This window comes from Pteronotus mesoamericanus, unplaced genomic scaffold, assembly GCF_021234165.1.
Source record: "Pteronotus mesoamericanus isolate MK-2021 breed Mesoamerican mustached bat unplaced genomic scaffold, CSHL_Meso_final contig_120, whole genome shotgun sequence".
NCBI lineage: Eukaryota > Metazoa > Chordata > Mammalia > Chiroptera > Mormoopidae > Pteronotus > Pteronotus mesoamericanus.
The window spans coordinates 1,613,595-1,632,567 of record NW_026555041.1 but is presented as its reverse complement, the minus strand read 5'-3'; the positions used below and the strand labels follow the sequence as shown (position 1 = coordinate 1,632,567).

Genomic DNA, 18,973 nt, shown 5'->3' with positions numbered 1-18,973 from the left:
AGGGAAGGCTTGCTGCCCAGGAGTGTATGGTGAAGGGAAGGATTTCCCTCACAGCCAGATGGGGCTGAAGGAGGTGAGAGACTAGGAGATAAGTACTGTCACTCCCTGACCCCAAAATTCTGTAAAATGGAATCAAAATGTTATCTCACAGATATTTTTCTACATACTGAATGGGGTGAAGGCATCAGTGTTGCTGGACACGGGATGTGCCCTGTGTGTTAGTCATCTTCCCCTTCACTCTCTGCTTCCAGTCTTGTCACTGGAGACCCTCCCACCCACAGGAGTGAGGGAAGATGCATTTGCCGAGTTAATGGAGACCGTGAGCTCCGGGTCGTGTGTGTTAAGAAGGGAGTGAGCGGAAGAGACACATCTCCTGTAGCAAATAAAGACAGGTCTTCTGATCCAGGGGTGGAGATGAGGGGCAAATGGAGCCCCTGATAGAATTGTGTGACTGTTGGTTAATCTTTGGATGAACACCTGAAATTAACGTTCTCTGAAGAGAGAGATACGTACAGTTCTTGGCGTATTCAACTTAGTCCAATGAATTGTCCACTTAGTTTAGACATGTTAACTCCATTATTGAAATCAGTTTTGTTCCACCAGCCAACTGAGACCTTCCATGATGCAGCACTTGCTCAGAAGATTAGTGTTTGACGTCCCGTTATTAAATGAACACGCAAAGATGCCTCTTAAGGTAAGGATAGGAGGCGTTTGTAGCTATTTGATTACTGGGTCTTCTGACTTTGTTTCCTGTTACAACATGTACATCTCTCAGATACATCATGTTTGATGTTTGATGTTGGCAAATTTCTTCCAGTTGTTGAAATGGGTGTGTAAGTATAGGTATGTGTGCATCAACCTAAAATAAATAGACAATAATAAACCATAGAAATTCTAAGATTGATTTTCTGTAAGTCAGTCAAAATGGGAATCAGTGGGAACAAATGGGCCACAAGAAAAAGAAAAGCCAAGAAATTCTCAGGCTGGAAAACATGGTGACAGGCCTGGCCTCGACAATTAGCAACCTCAAGGGATGAGGAGCAGGCTCTAAAAACAGCGTTTCCTAAGTTAGCGATCTAACAACAGTTTCCAAATATGATCTGATAAAGCTCAAAGGTAGCCTTTCTGTACATGCAGTTCCAGTTGCCTCGAGGGGTAGGGGGGAATTCGCTGACATTCTCTCTGCTTTGTCACTCTGCTCCTGAGTGACCATGTGTCATGCTGTCCTACTGCCCCGGGGGTACCTCCTGTTGTCCAACAGCCGAGTCCAGACTCAGGATTCAGACACCAGATGCAGACTGATGGCGTGGTCTATGAGTGGAGGCCATGGCTGTGTGCGGTCACTTCACAGGTGACCACACAGCACAGCACAGCACTGCTGTCTAGTGAACTTCATCTTCCTCTGGACACCCAGTAACGTGCTGCAAAAATGAGCTTTGAGATACAAATGTGCCCAGTTTTTGAGCTGCTGTTATGCTGAGCATGCTTAGATATTTAGCAAAAACAACCCCTATGAAAATTGATTTTGGTTTAATAAATTTAGATAGATGGACAAATTATGTAAAGTAAATTATATCCTTGCTGAAATCCCATTTTAATCTTGTTTTTTTTAATCTAGGGTTGCTCTTGTCCTGCAAAATTTTCTTGATATCAATGAGCTAGAAGATCCCTGAAAAAAAGATACGGTATCACTTTATGTGATAAAACTCTTTCACATTATACCTCTTTACAATCTAAGGAAATTAGATCTCAGTGTTTTATCATTTGAGAGTTCTAAATTTGTGTGTTTTGTAACTGAGAAACCAAACTAAAAGAAATATTTCTTTTCCAAGAGATGTAGTTATCTTTTTAACAAGTAATCCTTACTAATTTATTTCCCTCCTTAGATATAGAAAGGAGAATCCAAAAACCTGTAGTTGATTCATAAACATTATTTTATTAACTTGGCAACTAGTTGTGAATATTTGTTAGTTTACAGATCAAGAATAAATTATCCCAAGAGCTACCAAATAATTGAAAGATTCAGTATCTTGTCTTTGAATTTCCAGTTTAGTTTTAAACAAAAAAATTATAGGAAAACAGACACTCAGTAGGATTACAAATTGCATCTGTAACCACCAAAGAAATATATTTAGATGAAGAAACTATTGAACTGGGCAGCTTTGGGAGTTTACTGAGATGTCAAATCATAAAGTGTGTGATTAGGGTCGGCAGAGAGGAAGCTCAAATGTCCAGGGGTATAGTTCCTTTAGAGGGTACATTTTAGGTCCCATGTCCTGGGGACGCTTGTGCTTCAGGTCACCCTGGCATTAAGCCCTTCATCATGTGCATGGAGTTCAGGGGGTAACAGTTCATAAAACTGGGTGAGAGCCACTAAAGTAAAACACAGAGACACGCTGAAAACCAAACAGACTCGTGAAGATTGTGCAAGGTAAGTTATTTGTAAAATGGGGCATCCGATTTTCAGACTGTGATCAGTGTTAAGTTTCAAAGAGATGTGAAACGTGTGGTAGGAGCTTTCTCCCAAAGAATCCATGTGCATCGAGCAGTTCCGTTTCAGTTCACCTTATTAAATAGTAGTAGAATGCCACATGGGAAGAAATGGAAAAGTAAAAGGTGCTTTAGCTTATTGCTTTTGTAATTGTTTTCCCACATAGCTGCTGACAAATCACTATGAAAGGTGCTGGAAATACTACTGTCTGCCTGGAGGGTGGGGAAACTTTGGAGCTGCCTCAGAAGAAGAACTTCATTTATCAAGAAAATTGTTCTGGGGAATTTTTGATGCTTTGTCTCAAAAGGTAATTTAATATTTTGTGGGTTTATTTGTATGATAAAAAATAATTAAAGGCGTAAGTTCTTGATAAGACTTATTAAAACTCATAATTTTATTTTCTAATAATTTTTCTTTTCTGCATTTATAGCAAATGTTGACAATGCAGTTCATATTGACTTTTTTCATAATGGCTGTGGTAACATGTTTCTGGTGATCATAACACTTTCTGAATTTAAGGCGACTAAGCATTTTAGAAAATTACGCACATAGGTCGATAAGTTTCTGATGTATTTGGACTTATTTTGTTTCTAAACTCCCCCTAGTCACCTCCCCAGTCTTACAAAACCTGAACAAACCATATCAAGTATGAAAATATAACATGCTAAGTCTCCCACGGGTACTGTCCGGGGGCTCACTGACTTGCCCGCTTCGCTGCTGGGGAGATGTGAGCCCCTCCACCCAGCGCCGCTTCCCGTGTTCCCAGGGCCTGTATTTACAAGCAAGAGTCCACGCCCTTTCAGTGACTGCGTGGTTGCACGTCGGACAAGATGAGGACATCATGCTGCGTGCGATTGTGCTTAGATTGTTAATCACGGTCCTTTGGACTTCCCGCATAGACGTTACTGGATGACCGGGGCTGGGTAACCGGAGTTCGCTTCCGACTAGGGGATAGTTCATCTGTGCCTTCATTTAATAGTGACTTCATGATACTTTTTCTTGCTGAATTGTCTTTGGTAGACAGAGTAATTTTAAAAATCATATGTAGAAGATATTTTTAAAAGAATTTACAACATTAATTTAAAATTGAATGGTTAATTGAATTTTAGATGATTATTTTTGATTAAAAAAATCTCTAAATACAAATTTAAGGAATGATGTGATTAATATACGAATGCCTCTTCCCAGAAATTTTGATTATGCACATTTTCTGTAACACTGCCTTCCCAGCTCAGAATTTCATTGTTATGCTTTGTAACACAGGACAGTTCAGCTTCTCACTCCCGGAATGTTTCCCTACAGGTGTTTTCACGATGGTATTCACAACGTGATGCAACAATAAGTAACCCATAACTAGGAAGTACAGTCCCCGTTGGCGGACATTATGGTCATGTTGTACCACCATGTTACACACTTTGTAACACACTTAGAATATCCCAGGCTACATCATCTCAAATATTGAAAAATAAGTTTTGAGAGAAGCACAGATTTGTTCCTTCTTGGTCTGCAGCTACAGCATGAAACTGTCAGCTTCTTCTGTGTCTGTGGGGTTTCAAGCTGAATGTTCCATTTTCCGGAGGCAGGATCTGCCACGAGTTCAGCTACTGGGTGGGGAGGGTGCGGTGGGCAGAGGGATTCAGACTTTTCCCTGCGATATTTTATCCACCACAGAGATCATGTCGACAGCTTTGACTAAATAGTGACATACCTTTGTCTTTTGGTCCTCCACTTCTTCCCAGAAATATGAGCAAGAACTTTTCAAACTGGCCCTGCCTTGCCTGAGTGCTGTGGCCGGGGCTTTGCCTCCAGACTACATGGAGTCAAACTACGTCAGCATGATGGAAAAGCAGTCCTCCATGGACGCCGAAGGCAACTTTAACCCGCAGCCTGTTGAAACCTCAAAGTATGGACTCTTTCTATTGCAGCAGCTTTTTATTGTAAATGATGTGTGAAGTCTGAAATTGACTAAGGTACTAAAGTGAACTTTCTCTCACCCGTGCCCCCTTTGAATTGGTATCTTTCACTGGGGATCCCTTTCCTTGATGAAATGGTAGTGACAATGACGAACATCCTGATTATCAGAAATGGAAGAGATGTGCCTTTTGGACATGCTTAGTAGAATCAGGGTTCTCTGTTTAACACCACAGGGGAAAGCCCTAGTAATGAGAATCAAGAAAGAACATGACATCAGTCATATTGTTAGTTGAAAATTGACCTGAAATGTCCATTGCAATTTCAGCCTGCTTCTGCGTAGCACCTTGGACGCGGGGGCCCCGGGCAGGAGCGCAGCGCAGCGCATCCCCTGTGAGCTGTCGCTTTGCATCCCTTCACGCAGCGAGGCCTAGGGCTGCCCCTGATGGTCGGCGTGCAAGGCCCGGCTTGAGGTCACGGGAGTATCAAATGAGAACACCCGTGGGAAAGTTAGTGTGCAGTTGGAATGCAGTGTGACAACCCTCACTGCCGAGGAAAGGTCACTTAACGTGGGGAACCGTCGTCTGCATGCTCAGTTGCGTACATTGTTCAGCAGATAGGATGCCTGGGTTCCTCAGGTGTGTGGGGTCGCAGCACTTTTGTGGCTGTTACTGTCTTTAAGTGGGACCATGGTTTCCTGTTTGCAAGGAAAGCTGCCTCTTCAGGCCACGTTAACCTTATCGATGCTGTGGTCACTCGGTGAGATTAGTACCAACAGGGTCCTCCCTTCATAGTCACCCTTTGAACTTGCTTTGGGGTTTAAAGGTCAGGTGTCAGGGCCGCCCACCAGCTGATTTAGCCCCCACACCCAGGTCACTTCCAACCCAGTGGTGTTCCATCAGCTTGATGATGCCTTAAATTTGCGTGTTTGGTGTTTGAGGACAGTCCCATGAGGAAAGGCTCCACCCCAGTGCTGGGCTTAGGTGCTTATTCCTTTGTAGTTCTTCCCAAGTAAGGAAACCAAAACCACATGTTCACATTCCTACATGGGTAAGTTTGTGGTTCACTAACATACAATATAATCCAGGATTTTAAAATAACATCAGGACAATATCACAGTTTTGATTAATTAAATCTAATTAGGTGTTGAGCATGTGTATTAATTTACTTAGGCTTCTCCTTTGGGGACTCTTAATAGACTAGCTTTTAACAGTAAACTCAATACTTCCTATGTTTCTGTGATTTTTCTATATTGTTTCTTAGGTATATATATATATCCTCTAGTTCAGTTACTGACTGATAACATTTGTGGAAAAGAACAGTGAACCATCTCATTACTAGATTTTAGTTCGAATTCTATTCTCAAATTAATTGCATTAATAGATCATATTTGGTAAAGAATGAAATTCTATATATTGTTCACTCATAGATATATTTGATATTTGCAAGTCTTACAATTACCATCAGAATTGGTCATCAATTGTATACACTCAGCATCTATTCAGGAGATTAAATACTTATTTAAACATAAAAGGAATCAAGAATAAATGTTATAAAATTATGAAGCATGAGTTAGTTACCTTTGCCTATAGTCTATATTAGTAACAATTAGAACAGCATGTATAGACCATTAATAATTAAAACCATTAACACATTACCAGTTGTATAAAATTAAGTTAAAATTTTAGTACACTTAAATAATGTAACAGGTCAGATTTCAGCATGTAGAGTTGTTGCAGAAGAGACTTAAGTCAAAAAAGAAAAATGACTTCAAAAAATGAGTGTGGGGGAGAAGCAGATCTTTAACCATGTCTTGATTGTCCTCATCTTCCAATACATTTTAATTATTTTTATTTATACCATGTATAATTTTATTTTATATAACTCATGATAAGACATTATAAAGTACAAATTAGCATATAATAAGCAGATAGAACCTCACCTGCTTGACTTTTCTTATATTGTTCCTATCATATGGGAAAGTAATACTTTGTTAAAACAGTTTTTTAACAGCTATGCATTGAATGAGATTTAAGAAATCAGAAGCTGTAAGTAAATTATTAATGTGCGTGTTTCTGTAGTCCTGTGAAAACCAAGCCTTTTCTCTCTCTTTCTCTCACAGTATCACAATTCCTGAGAAGCTGGAATACTTCATTAACAAATATGCTGAACACTCCCATGACAGATGGTCCATGGACAAGGTAACGCCAGGGCCACCTGAGTCGGCCCCAAGGGAGGCTGGTGCCCACTGCCTGGCAGTTCTGACCAGGGCAGTTTTCTCTGTTGAAGTGAGAGCTTTATTTAGATGAGGGAAGAACATCTAATTATGACTTGCTAATGTGACATTTAGCTAGCTCTGCCACTGGTACACATATGATACACACACGAACACAAATATTCATAAAAAGTGCAGTTTTAAATTTTAAAAAATTTGTTGTCATAGATAGAATTTCTAAACACACATTGTTTGTGGGAATAAAAAATAATAATCATCGGGGGCTTCAGGAAAAAAGTAGTGAATCTGGGTCCAGAAATCTTTTAAAGAACCTTTAACTTTATGTGTAATTTTATATTAGATAAAATTTTGAAATTTACTAATAGGACTTTAGTGATCGTTCACGCCCTTAACTCTTTTGTTGCATTTCTTATTACCAAATAGATATGCTGGTCACTGAGACTAGATTACATGGCAGGATGACATGCTTGCTTTGTGTTGTCAAAAAACCCCAAAAGCCAGCCTGGATGAGAGGACCCAGCAGGTGCGACCTGGGACATGATGAGACTTTTCTGAAGGAAACGCTGTGCCGAATAGTCACACTCAAGTTGAGCCTCGTTGCACCTGAGAGGCGCTGGCTGGGATGGGAAGCTGAGCCGAGGGGGCGCAGAGGCTAAAATGAGCGTGTAGTGGTGGGGAGAGGTGACAGTCCAGTGGCGGACGTGCCAGAGGACGTTTGTTACCCAGCGGCTCGGCGGCGCCCGCTGTCCTCAGATCCCGCCCTGGCCCCCGCCGCCCTGTCCTCCGCCCCTAACAGCCCCCTTTCTGTTTTATAAACCCGTGGCTCTTCACGGAGTAATTTAATGACTTACTAGGGAAGGCGGTAAGAGTTAAGTGTCTGTTTTACACACTCTTCTAGCTAGTGAGTTAGTCGAGGGGGAGTGGCGACCAGGGTGACAGAGGCCCTACCGGGTTGTGCCCGCCAGTCACCCGGGTGCCACAGGCAGAGGCGAAATTGGACAAAGTCGTGGGGAGCAAATGTGTCAAGCGGTGTGGATATAGCAGTGGGCAAAACAGGTAGCGTTATTCAGGACGCTTCAAATGAAACACCGCTCCTGTGGCCCTCTCTCCCACACATGCCGGAGCTGGGGTCCCGCCCAGGAGGAGTCAGGGGAGGGTCAGGGGGGCCATGCAACCTGGGCCGCCCCTCCCTGACTCAGCCTCAGATCCGTCGGTTTAAGGACAACTGGGTGCTTCTACTCTCTGGATAAAAAGACTTGTTCCAGGTGATGATTACTCAAACTAGTGTTGGCTAGGAGATTTGTTTATTAACTTACCCTGGATAAAAGTCAAACCTTAATCTTTATCTTGGTTCATTTTAGATTTATTTTATCAAGCACACTCTTAAAATACTATATGTTATACTTTTAAAAGCAAAAAGTTGGTTATATTTTAGCTTAACATTTAGCCCATAAACACATGCACACCAACACTCTCTGACATTAACACATACAAAACAACTTTCATGTTTGTTTTTTTTTTTAGTTGGCCAATGGATGGATTTATGGGGAAACATATTCAGACTCATCTAAAGTTCAACCATTAATGAAGCCATATAAACTATTATCTGAAAAGGTGAGAGTTTTAAGTTTATATAGTTATAACTTTTTCACTTTTTTCTTTGTTATGTAATTTCTTATTAAAATCTCTTTTTTACTTTATGTATGCTATTTTTAACCTTTATTCAAAGGTTCCTTTTTGTCTATATTCCAATTTTCTATTTGTATTTAATTGGTTTTTTTCTCCTCTACTTAATATTTTTGGTTCTTTTTAAATTTTGATTTCTCTCCTGTATTTTTAAGGACTGTAGAAAATATTCTTATTATTTTTAAGAGTTCCTTTATGAGGGACAGTGAAGTAATATTTTAATATTACTATTTATAAGTTTTCCTATACCTTCGTTTTGAGAGAAGTCAGTGTCTTGAGAAATGGAATGAAAGGATTTTGAGCTTGGTGCTGGAAGCTTGGTGCTGGAGGAGGGGAGTTGCGTCTCTCTTTATTCCGATGGTACAAGAGCCTTCGCTCACCTGCTGTGATTTCGCACTTTTCCCCAAGCGTGTCCCTCCTTCCGGTTTCCGCCTACAGTGCCAGGAGCTGGGCGACGAAAGGACATTCGCCTCCAGGCCATAATAAGCAGGGATCCCTGTGAGCCGTGTCTGTCAAATGGGGCTCGGCTCACGCTCTGCTTTTCAGAATTTTTACTTCCCTCTTTTATGAATGAACCTGTAAGTGAATTTTTTAAAAAAATGAAGGTAGTCTATTTCACAGCGAAGCATTAAATACAGGGTCTGGCACCAGTAATGCGTCTTTTTATTACAAAATCTTCTATTACAAAATCATAAGTATGTCATTCTGCAGCATAACGATATCACAGTCAAGCACACCATAGGACATTTTCAGCAAAATGTTCAAGTGAAAGCTATAAATGATTGTACCCATATCATTACCTTACCAACCACATGCAAGCAGGTGTTACTTCTGCCAGACCCTGTATTATTTATTTTCATTTGGATTCCTAGTATTTTCCACCCCTGTTGTCTTCTCCTCCTTTGGGTCTCCAGGAAAAAGAAATCTACCGCTGGCCAATCAAAGAGTCCTTGAAGACGATGCTGGCCTGGGGCTGGCGGATCGAGCGGACGCGGGAGGGCGACAGCATGGCGCTGCACAGTCGCACGCGGCGCGTCTCCCAGACCAGCCAGGTGAGGCCCGGCGGCGGGGACGCCGCTGCACGCGTTGCTGTGAGGTCATTTTGACCTTTTATTGAATTACTGGGTTTTTTAAAACAATTTGAAAAATCTGAAGAGTAATATGAAGTTTAGAGGGGGAAAGCCATGTTTGTTTCTTCTGTAAAAGCCCCAGTGAGCCTCGGTGGAGGCACTGGGTGACCATCAGGCTGTGCGGTTCCCGTGCGGCCAGGCCGTGAAGAGGGGCCCGGGCCGAGTCTGGACGGCCCCCAATGAAGGCTGTGGGGCGTGTCCACGGCCTCCCCGCCAGCTATCTTAGGGTTTCCTCATCCTTTGCAGGGAGAGCTGAAGGTTGGCTCTCAGGGAGCAGCGAGAGCTCAGGCAGTAGAGTCGAGATGCACGGGCGACCTTTCCACGGCGGGGAAGGCAGGGAGGGAGAGCCTTCCTCCATCAAACCTCTGGAGGGGAGCACAGCCTGCCGACGCCTTGATTTTAGCCTGTGGAGGCCTGTGCCAAACGTCTAACAACCGTGTGATGCTTTAATCCACTAAATTTGCTGTGACCTCTTACAGTGACAATAGAAAATTAATACAGCTATAGAATGGACACCCAATGGAGATGGCAGTGAAGAGCTGAAGATGTGAGTCGAGTGCAGAAGGGCAGTGTTAGGCTAGGTCAGCTGGTTTCTGGTTTATTAAGAAATGGTTGATAAGTTAGATATTTAAAGTAGATATGGATGTGGACACCTAAGAAAAGTACTATATGTTACACTTTCAAAAGGAAAACGTTGGTTATATTTTAGCTTAACATTTAGCCCATAAAGACACTTGTAAATATTGACCTCTTTGACTAATTACTGTTAATGTGAGGAAGAGTAAGCTCATTGCAGCCAATTAGAATTTTTAAGAAACTCAAGAATACAATGAATTATTGATTAAGGAAGTGTTGTAGAATCTTAGAATCATTGCACAATTTGTTGAATTCTGGTTATTAGCCTTTGGGGTTGGCAGCCCCTGAGATGTTGGGAATCATTACTTGCAAGTATTTACTAGCAGTTGTAAATACTTGTCAGACACTCAATATAATTTAATCTGCCACATAGGCTGTGAAATCAGTTGGCGCAGTTGCTCGCCAGCTCTGCCTGAGGAGGTGTGTGGCTGGAGGTGCGTTTGCCTTGCATCCCTGCAATGTCTCTAAGATCTCTTCCCACAGGAGTTTAACGAGGTGCCGCTCCCCCGATTGTCTAGGTTTCCATAGACGCTGCCCACGGGTACAGCCCCCGGGCCATCGACATGAGCAACGTCACGCTGTCCCGAGACCTGCATGTAAGTGCTGGCAGCTCTTTAAAACATCCCGCAAGTTCCTTTTTTTAAAAGCGCACTGTGGCACTCCCTGCACACATTTTGCAGCATGAATTGTTTGAGTGTGGTCGTCATTCGCTGGGTGCGTGGAATTTATAGATTACGTATCCCAGCTTTTTCATGCTGTAAAAATTGACACAACTTTTTCTACGATGTTTCTTCCAGCTAACGTATTTTCTTTGAAGATACTATCCATGAAATTAAAGCTCTTTAATATTTTCATATCATTAAATGAGAAGAAGATAAATTGGTCACTAATGATGCACCACTCAGGGAAAATCTTGGTGCTCATTAAAGAATATGAGTTCCTAGTTGTTTATCCATGGAAACTGATGGCATTGTGCTTGCTTCATGCGTGCTTTTTTTAAAATTATTATTTTAAATTTTATTTTTAAATTATAATTTACATTCAGTATTATTTTGCATTAATTTCAGGTATACAGCATAGTGGTTAGACAATTATATACTTTACAAAATGATTGCCCCAAATTTCTAGTACCTACCTATTACCATACATAGTTATTACTATATTACTGATTAGACTTATGAAAAGATGCTCAGTGTCACTAATCATCAGAGAGATGCAAATGAAAATCACAGTGAGATATCACCTCACACCTGTCAGAATGGCCATCATCAATAAATCCCCAAACAACAAGTGCTGGTGAGGAGGTGGGGGAAAGGGAACCCTGTCGCACTATCGGTGGGAATGCAGACTGTGCAGCCACTGTGGAAAACAGTGGGGAGTTTCCTCAAAAAATTAACAGTTGCTCTGTCCATGGTTTTCTCTCTCCCATGTCACTGAGGAATGGCTGTGAAATGGCTGATTCGAGTGAAAGAAAAAATTTTTTGCCATGGAACATAAGTTAGTAGGCCAATACAACGATCAAATAACTGTATTAGAATTGTTAGTATTATCATGAGAAATAAGTACTACCAAGAAAAATATCTATACATTGTTAAGTTGCTCCCCTATGAATGTATTAAAATGACCAAGTAAACTTTAAAATCAAAGGTGGAAAAGATCTTAGAAGTCACCTTCTCAAAACTCAAAGGTCCACAGAAAGGTTCATGTGGCTCGTCCACCGTCTCACCTACTTTGGGACAGATGGCCGTCTAGACAAGCAATCTTTAACTGGTCTGCCGCAAGAATGTTTAAAACGTGCAGTACATGACTTTGAAGTCAGGGGCACTGACCTCTTTTCCTTAGATTGTCAAATAAAAAAATGACAATAACCAACAAAACAATTGTGAATTAATCAAAATTATACCTATTTTTTTTTTGTGTTCAGATAGGCAAAAAATGTATTTTTTCGTGTGCCACAGAGTTTTAGTGATTAGTTTATGTGTGCATGAGATGACAAAGGGTTAACATCACGGATCTAGATTCATCTGATGTTTTTTGCCGTCAGTGTTAATAAGGTTTAGGTGACCTTTTAAAGCTTTGGGAATTAAAATAATAACTTGTAAATATTTTTTTTGGTTGAAGTCTGTAGCTCATTTGGTTTCATTATTAAATTAATAAAACATGTGCCGTTAAACATAAATAATGACAACCGTCCCCATCAAGTCACCTGCGCTGCCTCCTGCGTCACTTCACGAGTGCTGCAGTTTCTGGGGCGCAGATGCCGAGTGCACCCATTGCGTTTGATTATGTTCTGGCTGTATTTTAGCACTGACAGTCCATGATGTATTAACATAAAGCGTGTTTTTATATTACATATTGGAAAACAAAGGTCCCCTTTTCTACTTATTAAGGCGTAACTTAGTTGCTAAATAATTTGTTCATTTAAGGCTATGGCAGAAATGATGGCTGAAAACTACCATAATATATGGGCAAAGAAAAAGAAAATGGAACTGGAGTCCAAAGGTACTATTTTCTAAAACTATGTGAGACTCGATTTTGTATTCTCTGCATGGGGTGGGAACGAAGCACGTCCGTGGAAGCCTGCCACGATTGTAGGGGCCAGCAGGGCGTGGCTTAGTGGCTTTTTGCCAGCACCACACTCAGCTGCCGTTTGCGTGGGCCAGCCCGGCCTCGCCTCCCTGTGTGTCTGTGGATGCATCAGGCACTGGCTCTCACGGGTGCCTGCGTGCTCAGGGCCTGACAGCCCCCTCGAAGGCATGTGCACAGCCCTCCTGGGGCGTAGTGGCATGGAGTGGGAAGAGGCCTGAGCAATAAGCAGCTCCCCAAGCTGTGTGGCCTCGTCCTGTTATGCTATCGTGAGATCTCGTCTGGACATCCTCTTAGGAGGGGGCAACCACCCCCTGCTGGTGCCTTACGACACGCTGACGGCCAAGGAGAAAGCTAAGGACAGGGAGAAGGCTCAGGACATCCTCAAGTTTCTGCAGATCAACGGCTACGCCGTGTCCAGGTAGGAGCGCCCCTGCTGCAGTGGCGCGTTCTTCCCCCAGACTCAGTATTTAAACACCCCCTAGGTTCCGGAAGGCCGAAAACATGGCAACCTGAGGCAGGTGGCCGTCTAAAGTGGTGTCCAAACTTTTGGCGTCTCTGGGCCACACAGGTAGAAGAGTTGTCTTGGGCCATCTATTAAATACATTTGACATGTAATCACACACAAAAAAATCTCGTGAAGTTTTAAGTAAATTTACGATTTTGTGTCGGGCTGTGTTCATAGCCATCCTGAGCCGCATGTAGCCCGTGGGCCATGGGTGGGGCACCCCGGGGAGGGCGGCTGTTTGCTGCGCGCAGTCACACGCGTCAGAAGCACAGCACCCTCAGCTGTTTGCCAAGATCCTGAAAGCAGGTTGGAGTACTGCCTGTGTTAAATCCCTACCCACCATCCAGGCAAAATCCAGGCAACAGCAGCACTCTAGTTTTGAAAAGGCAGCATTTTACGGCATAGTAATAGAATTATTAGGTACAGTTTTATAGCAAAGTATTCAATGTTCCTTCTAAGGTAAATCTCATTTTTGCCTTTAGGTACAGAACACAAGATAATCTCCTAACTTTGTGTATGTAACACATATAAAATTTTGCTGGCTATATGTACACACACACACACACACACACACACACACACACACCCCTCCTAACAGCCCTCGTAGGCAGTCCTTGCCACAGCGCGTTCACTCTTCCAGGGGCTTCAAGGACCTGGACTTGGACACGCCGTCCATCGAGAAGCGCTTCGCCTACAGCTTCCTGCAGCAGCTCATCCGCTACGTGGACGAGGCCCATCAGTACATCCTGGAGTTTGGTGGGTGCCTTAGGCCACCTCAGCCCGGCCACTATTAGTGTTCCCATGTCAGGTGCAAGGCAGCGCGGCCCCGCTGCGGCCTGTGCGCAGGTGGCGTGAATGCTTTCCACCCAGCCTGGTGCCGACCCCGGCCCAGCATTCAGTGGGCAGACGTGTTGGAGGGATGGCTGTATTTGAGAGCCTAAAAAATCTGACATAATTCTATTGTAAACTTGGTTGGCATTGATTTTTCACTTTGAAAGATATGCTGGACAGACATCATAGCTTAAGGTACAGTTACACCTTTCCTTATGAAATCAAGTGTCCTGCCCTTAAAGCAAACCAAAAACTCAGTGGATTCCTGCGATTCCTAGACAGCGCCAGGGCCTTGCGAGGTGCAGCCGGGGTGGGCACGCGTGTCTGCAGCAGAGGCCCTGCAGCGCAGGCCAGTGTGTTACCCTCCCGGATGAACGAAGCACTTCTGTCCATCTGGCCTCGCGACACCTGCGTTCAGAAGAAATCCTCATTTTAAATCTTAGATTCAGAACATTTCACCAGCAGCTGCCACTCACTCCTCTCGTTCCCTGACTCCCGTCAGCACGCAGTGGGGTTACGGCCCTAGTCCTTGGTCCTCTCCCACCAGGCCACCTGCGGCTGCGGCTGTGAAGGGACTCGGTCCTTCTGGAAAATGGGTGCTCTTCTACCAGTGATTTTTAAGTTTTCTTTTCCACTCCTGAGGTTTTGTTTCTGTTTTTTCACCCTCATTCTTCCTGTTTTCAACACGTTTCCTCAGCACCCACAGCCCTAGATCCCCAGCAACAAGCACGCCGTCAGCCCCTCCTCACCGGGACACTGGCCCTGTGTCCGGAGCAGCCATGGTTTGGGGCTCAGCGTCAGATTAGCGATCGTACAGACGTGTGCTCTGCTGTTTTCTTGTTTCCGGCCTCCCGTATTCTAAGTGTGACTACAGGTTTTCCAGTTGATCATTAGTCTCTTTTTTAAATTATTTTTTAAAAATATTAAAATATTTGATGCAGCTGGCATACCACATTCTGTCCCAGGAGGACACCACAGTGGTTAGACACTTGGGTAACTTGTGAAGTGATCCCCTGAGAAGTCCAGGGCCCGCCTGGCACCCGGTGCAGCGTGGTCACTGCGGTGCACCACCGACTGCAGTCCCTGGGCCGAGCTCTGCATCCCTGCGGCGATTCCTAAGACGGATAATTTATGCTTATTAATCTCTTCACCTTTTTTGATTATTCTATTCAAGAACCTCCCTGTCTTTCAACCTATCTATAGTCCAAAGGTTGTATTTTTCTTATTAACCATTTTTCAAACAAGTTATTTATTGAAGCTGAATTATAGTATGTAATCTCTTTGTAATTTAAACAATGATTTTTTTTTAAAAAAAAATATGAGTCATTCTGACTAGTAGCCAAACCAGTCTGAGTTAATGAAATTTAACCAAAGAACACAAAGGAGGCTGTGGTGAATGTTTGAAGCTGCTTTGCACAAAGTTAAGTATTAAAATGCCTCCTCCACATTTAAAAGTATCTGATGTCATAGCCGCCCTGAGAGCCAGTCTTTGTCAAGTGAGGGAGCAGGGGCAGGGCAGTGAGCCTTTGGAGAGTTGGTGGTGGTTCTTTACCTCTCCCTGCATGGAGAGCAGATACGGAAGGCTGAAGGGGGACTGTGTTTTGTCTTACTGTCGTTGTACACAAGCGTCTGAGTAAGCGACCAGGACGGCGTTTGGGTGGGGTGGAGAGTGGTGAGCAGCACGTGACACAGCAGGTTCGCCCGCTCTGCACACTGCTTTCCCTCCACGGGGAGAAGGTGAGGCTAGACTCATGAAGAAAACAAAACAAGCTTTGCCCAGCGCTGACGTTCCATGGACCTTTTCCGGAGGCCGTGCCGGGGAAACCGTGCCGCGCGGCGCCGAGAGAGAACTGTCTGAGGAGCGGTGGGGCCCGGGCGGCCGCACCTTCCCTGGTTTCCGTTTTCCCTTGTTACTGCAGGTAGAACTTGCGCAGCGCCTTCCCTCTCTGTCACTGTGTGGTCCCCGCCGCGCCACGCAGCTGTGGTGTACTCGTCCTTACACACAGGCTGGTGGCGACAGGAGCAATGTGCGCATGCGGCCTCCTGATTTTTGTATTTTATCAGAGATCACGTTCTCTCCAGATCTTTTTCACATTTGCACATGTGCATTTTTGCTAAAATGTATAATGAAAGAAAGATATTTCCTATTTAATTCATTGAAATAGTAGCATATTTAACTAGGTACAAAATTCTGTCTTGACAGATGTTGTATGAGAGAGTCCCTTATATGGATCCAGCCATTTTGTGTGACATGCTTGAGAGATATTTAGTGCAAAAGTGACAACAAAAATGGAATTAGCAAGCCTTAAAAGCCATTGTTTTTTAAAAAACGTATTCATGGGAAGAACATTGTTGTGATGTTACAAATATTATCAAAATTCCCTAAAAATTATCCTGAATGTACATCTAAGATTTAATAATGTGCATCTCTAATTGTTTGATTTCTATTTGTAAAAGAACTTTTTTCAGAAAGTCGGGTTGATTCTTGAAACTACGGAGCCTTGCTCACAGATTTCACTGGAGCCTTGACTCGGGCTGCGTAGCTCCCAGTGCGCGCTGCCCGTCCTCGGGGTTGTCACGGCCTAGCGTTACCTCTCGTGTGTGTGCGTGCAAGGCCTCCCCTGCGCGCACGAAGGAGGGGGAAGGCCGCCTTCTAAGCCAGATGCCGCGCCGAGGCCAACTGCTCTGAATCTCGCAGTTGTTTCCGAACCCTGCGGAGAACTTGGGCGTTTTGCTTTGCTGAAGAAAGCAGCTCAGCTCCCACTGGCTGCCGTCAGCCCCGCTGCGGGCTGTCCTGCTGAGTCGGGCATTTTCCCTGAATTCGGTTCCCGCCCCCTTCATCCCCCGCCCCCACAGCCGTGTGCCAGTGAGACCTGGAGCTGAGCCAGGGAGTGAGTGTGAGTGCTCATAACCTCGCACCTGGGCTCCGTGCAGCAGCTCCTTAACTCGAATTTGGCTATTGGTGAAATCCTTTTTCATTTATTTCACTGCCCAAGTTAGCCTCTGTGTTTTTGGTTGGCTGTTCACGTTCAGCTTGGTGGGGTGGCACACTGAGCCGTGTGTTCTTAACTTCCCATGCGAGGTGAGTATCTGCTAATTCTGAAGTGCAATGTGTTCCTGAAAACTCTCTCCTGTCTGCAGATGGCGGCAGCAGAAGCAAAGGACAGCATTTCCCTTATGAACAAGAAATCAAGTTCTTCGCTAAAGTACAGTATACAGCCCTTCTTGTTTTTGCTCCAGCGTTTGCTTGCAGAACACCCCACAGCTCTCTGCCTGCTGTCGGAACGCGCTTGTCTGTCTGTGTGGCTTCTCCCGCGCTGGCCTTGGGGGCACCGGCTGCTGCATGACCCCTGTGGGTGGTTTGCCCCCGCAGCTCGCCCTGCCCTCCCTGCCTCGGCCTGCAGGTGACGTGGCTCTGCAGGAGGCCCGGCTCAGTGTCCCCTTTTCCTGACTGTATCATGTAACGGAAGGAAAATAGCTATTTCTTAATAGCTGAATGTTGTTGTGACTAAGATTTTTAGATGAGCATCTCTTTCGTGAAGAGGAAAAACACTAGCTAATTGCTGAATGGGTGCACGATATAAGGGCCTTTGCAGAAGCGCCTTTGCCATGGGGCCTGGTCCCCCTCGCCCTGTGGCAGGCACGCTGAGGTGCGGAGGCAGCCAGGTGCTGGGACGTGGAGTGCGTCCCTCACCGGCATCCGTCCCGTTGAGTGCAGTTCAACAGGAGTTTGCCACCTGCCCGGAGCACGGGTGGCTCTCTCAGCTGGCTGGGGCGGGTGCCAGGTTGGTTGCAAACTTGCCTTTTGGTTTGTTGACCTAGAGTTCATACCATGCCTGGGCTGCAAGGCGTCAGATGGTGTCCTGGGGTGTCCCTGTCCCCACCACAGAGGGCCTTAGATGCTTTCCTTTGGACAGTGTGTTGTTGCATTAACCTAAAGACCTCATGATTTCTGCCAATTTACTTTCAAAGTACTTTGCAAAGTACTTATTAGAAATCATTTGAAAAATGGTTTATTATTTTGATTGACTTATATTTGGCTTCTGGTCTATGTTGTTAGAATTGTGGCCCTTACTGTGAGGGAGATTTCTCTGGTCTTTTCTTGCACTCAGTGTAGCACTCAAAGTCCGTGGGAAGCATCTTAACTTTATTCTGAGCCGTGCATGCCCAGTCACTGTTTCCATGGGGACTGGATACCCAGGTGCCAGGAATGCTGAACTCATGGCCTCTAATCACATCTAAAAATACATCCTGGTATCACATTGCCCACGTGCGCAGCACCCTAGTGATTTTGTTTGCAGACGCCTAATGTGGCTTCATTTCCACTAAGTCTGTGATTCATTCATTCACATAGTTACTGAGTGCCCATGATGTGCCAGTCACTACGTTCAGACAATGTCATGACTTCGTAGGAAGATCCCAAAACTTACACATTCCTTTAATAGATAAATATGCTGTACTACATTGTGGGGAAAAATGCAGTTGGATAGACTTGAGTCTAGATACTGGTAACACCAATTATTCCTACTTTTTTTGTTTGCTCGTTCAACCACTGTTTGTCTACTGGTTGCTGTGTGCCCAGCAAGGCCCACGGCACTGGTGACCGGCAGTGGGTGCCCCAGAGGCCAGAGAGGGCTGCCGTGGGAGAAGGACGAGGAGACGGTTCTGGTTCTCTCGTACCTTGTGGACTCTTAGGGAGAGAACTAATCCCAAGTCGCTCAGGGAAAGTGTAAAGCAGCAGATGGTGTTACGAGAGAGAGGGTAGGGAGGCTGTCAGTGGAGGAGTGAGCAAAGGCACGTCTGACGCTGGAGACCCTGGAGTGAGGTCTGCGGGGGGCGGGGGGGCAGGGGGCGGCCTGCCATGGGCGCGTGGGGAGGGCCTTGCAGCCAGAGGGAGTGGCGTGGGCACGGCCTGGTGGTGCGAGTGGGCGGGGGGTTCACCCAAAGGCCCGCAGAGC

At 44.6% G+C, this 18,973-nt stretch overlaps 1 protein-coding gene across 1 annotated transcript in view; it reads left to right on the top strand.

The window, feature by feature from the left end:
* Positions 1-18,973, top strand: part of RYR2 (ryanodine receptor 2) — a 558,936-nt gene that overhangs the window by 397,286 nt on the left and 142,677 nt on the right. The window contains exons 50-60 of the mRNA XM_054584705.1: positions 604-694; positions 2,658-2,798; positions 4,231-4,394; positions 6,525-6,603; positions 8,163-8,252; positions 9,239-9,376; positions 10,609-10,686; positions 12,517-12,592; positions 12,974-13,097; positions 13,825-13,940; positions 17,157-17,221. Of these exons, the coding sequence (XP_054440680.1) occupies positions 604-694; positions 2,658-2,798; positions 4,231-4,394; positions 6,525-6,603; positions 8,163-8,252; positions 9,239-9,376; positions 10,609-10,686; positions 12,517-12,592; positions 12,974-13,097; positions 13,825-13,940; positions 17,157-17,221 (1,162 nt within the window). The remainder of the gene's footprint in view (positions 1-603; positions 695-2,657; positions 2,799-4,230; positions 4,395-6,524; positions 6,604-8,162; positions 8,253-9,238; positions 9,377-10,608; positions 10,687-12,516; positions 12,593-12,973; positions 13,098-13,824; positions 13,941-17,156; positions 17,222-18,973) is intronic.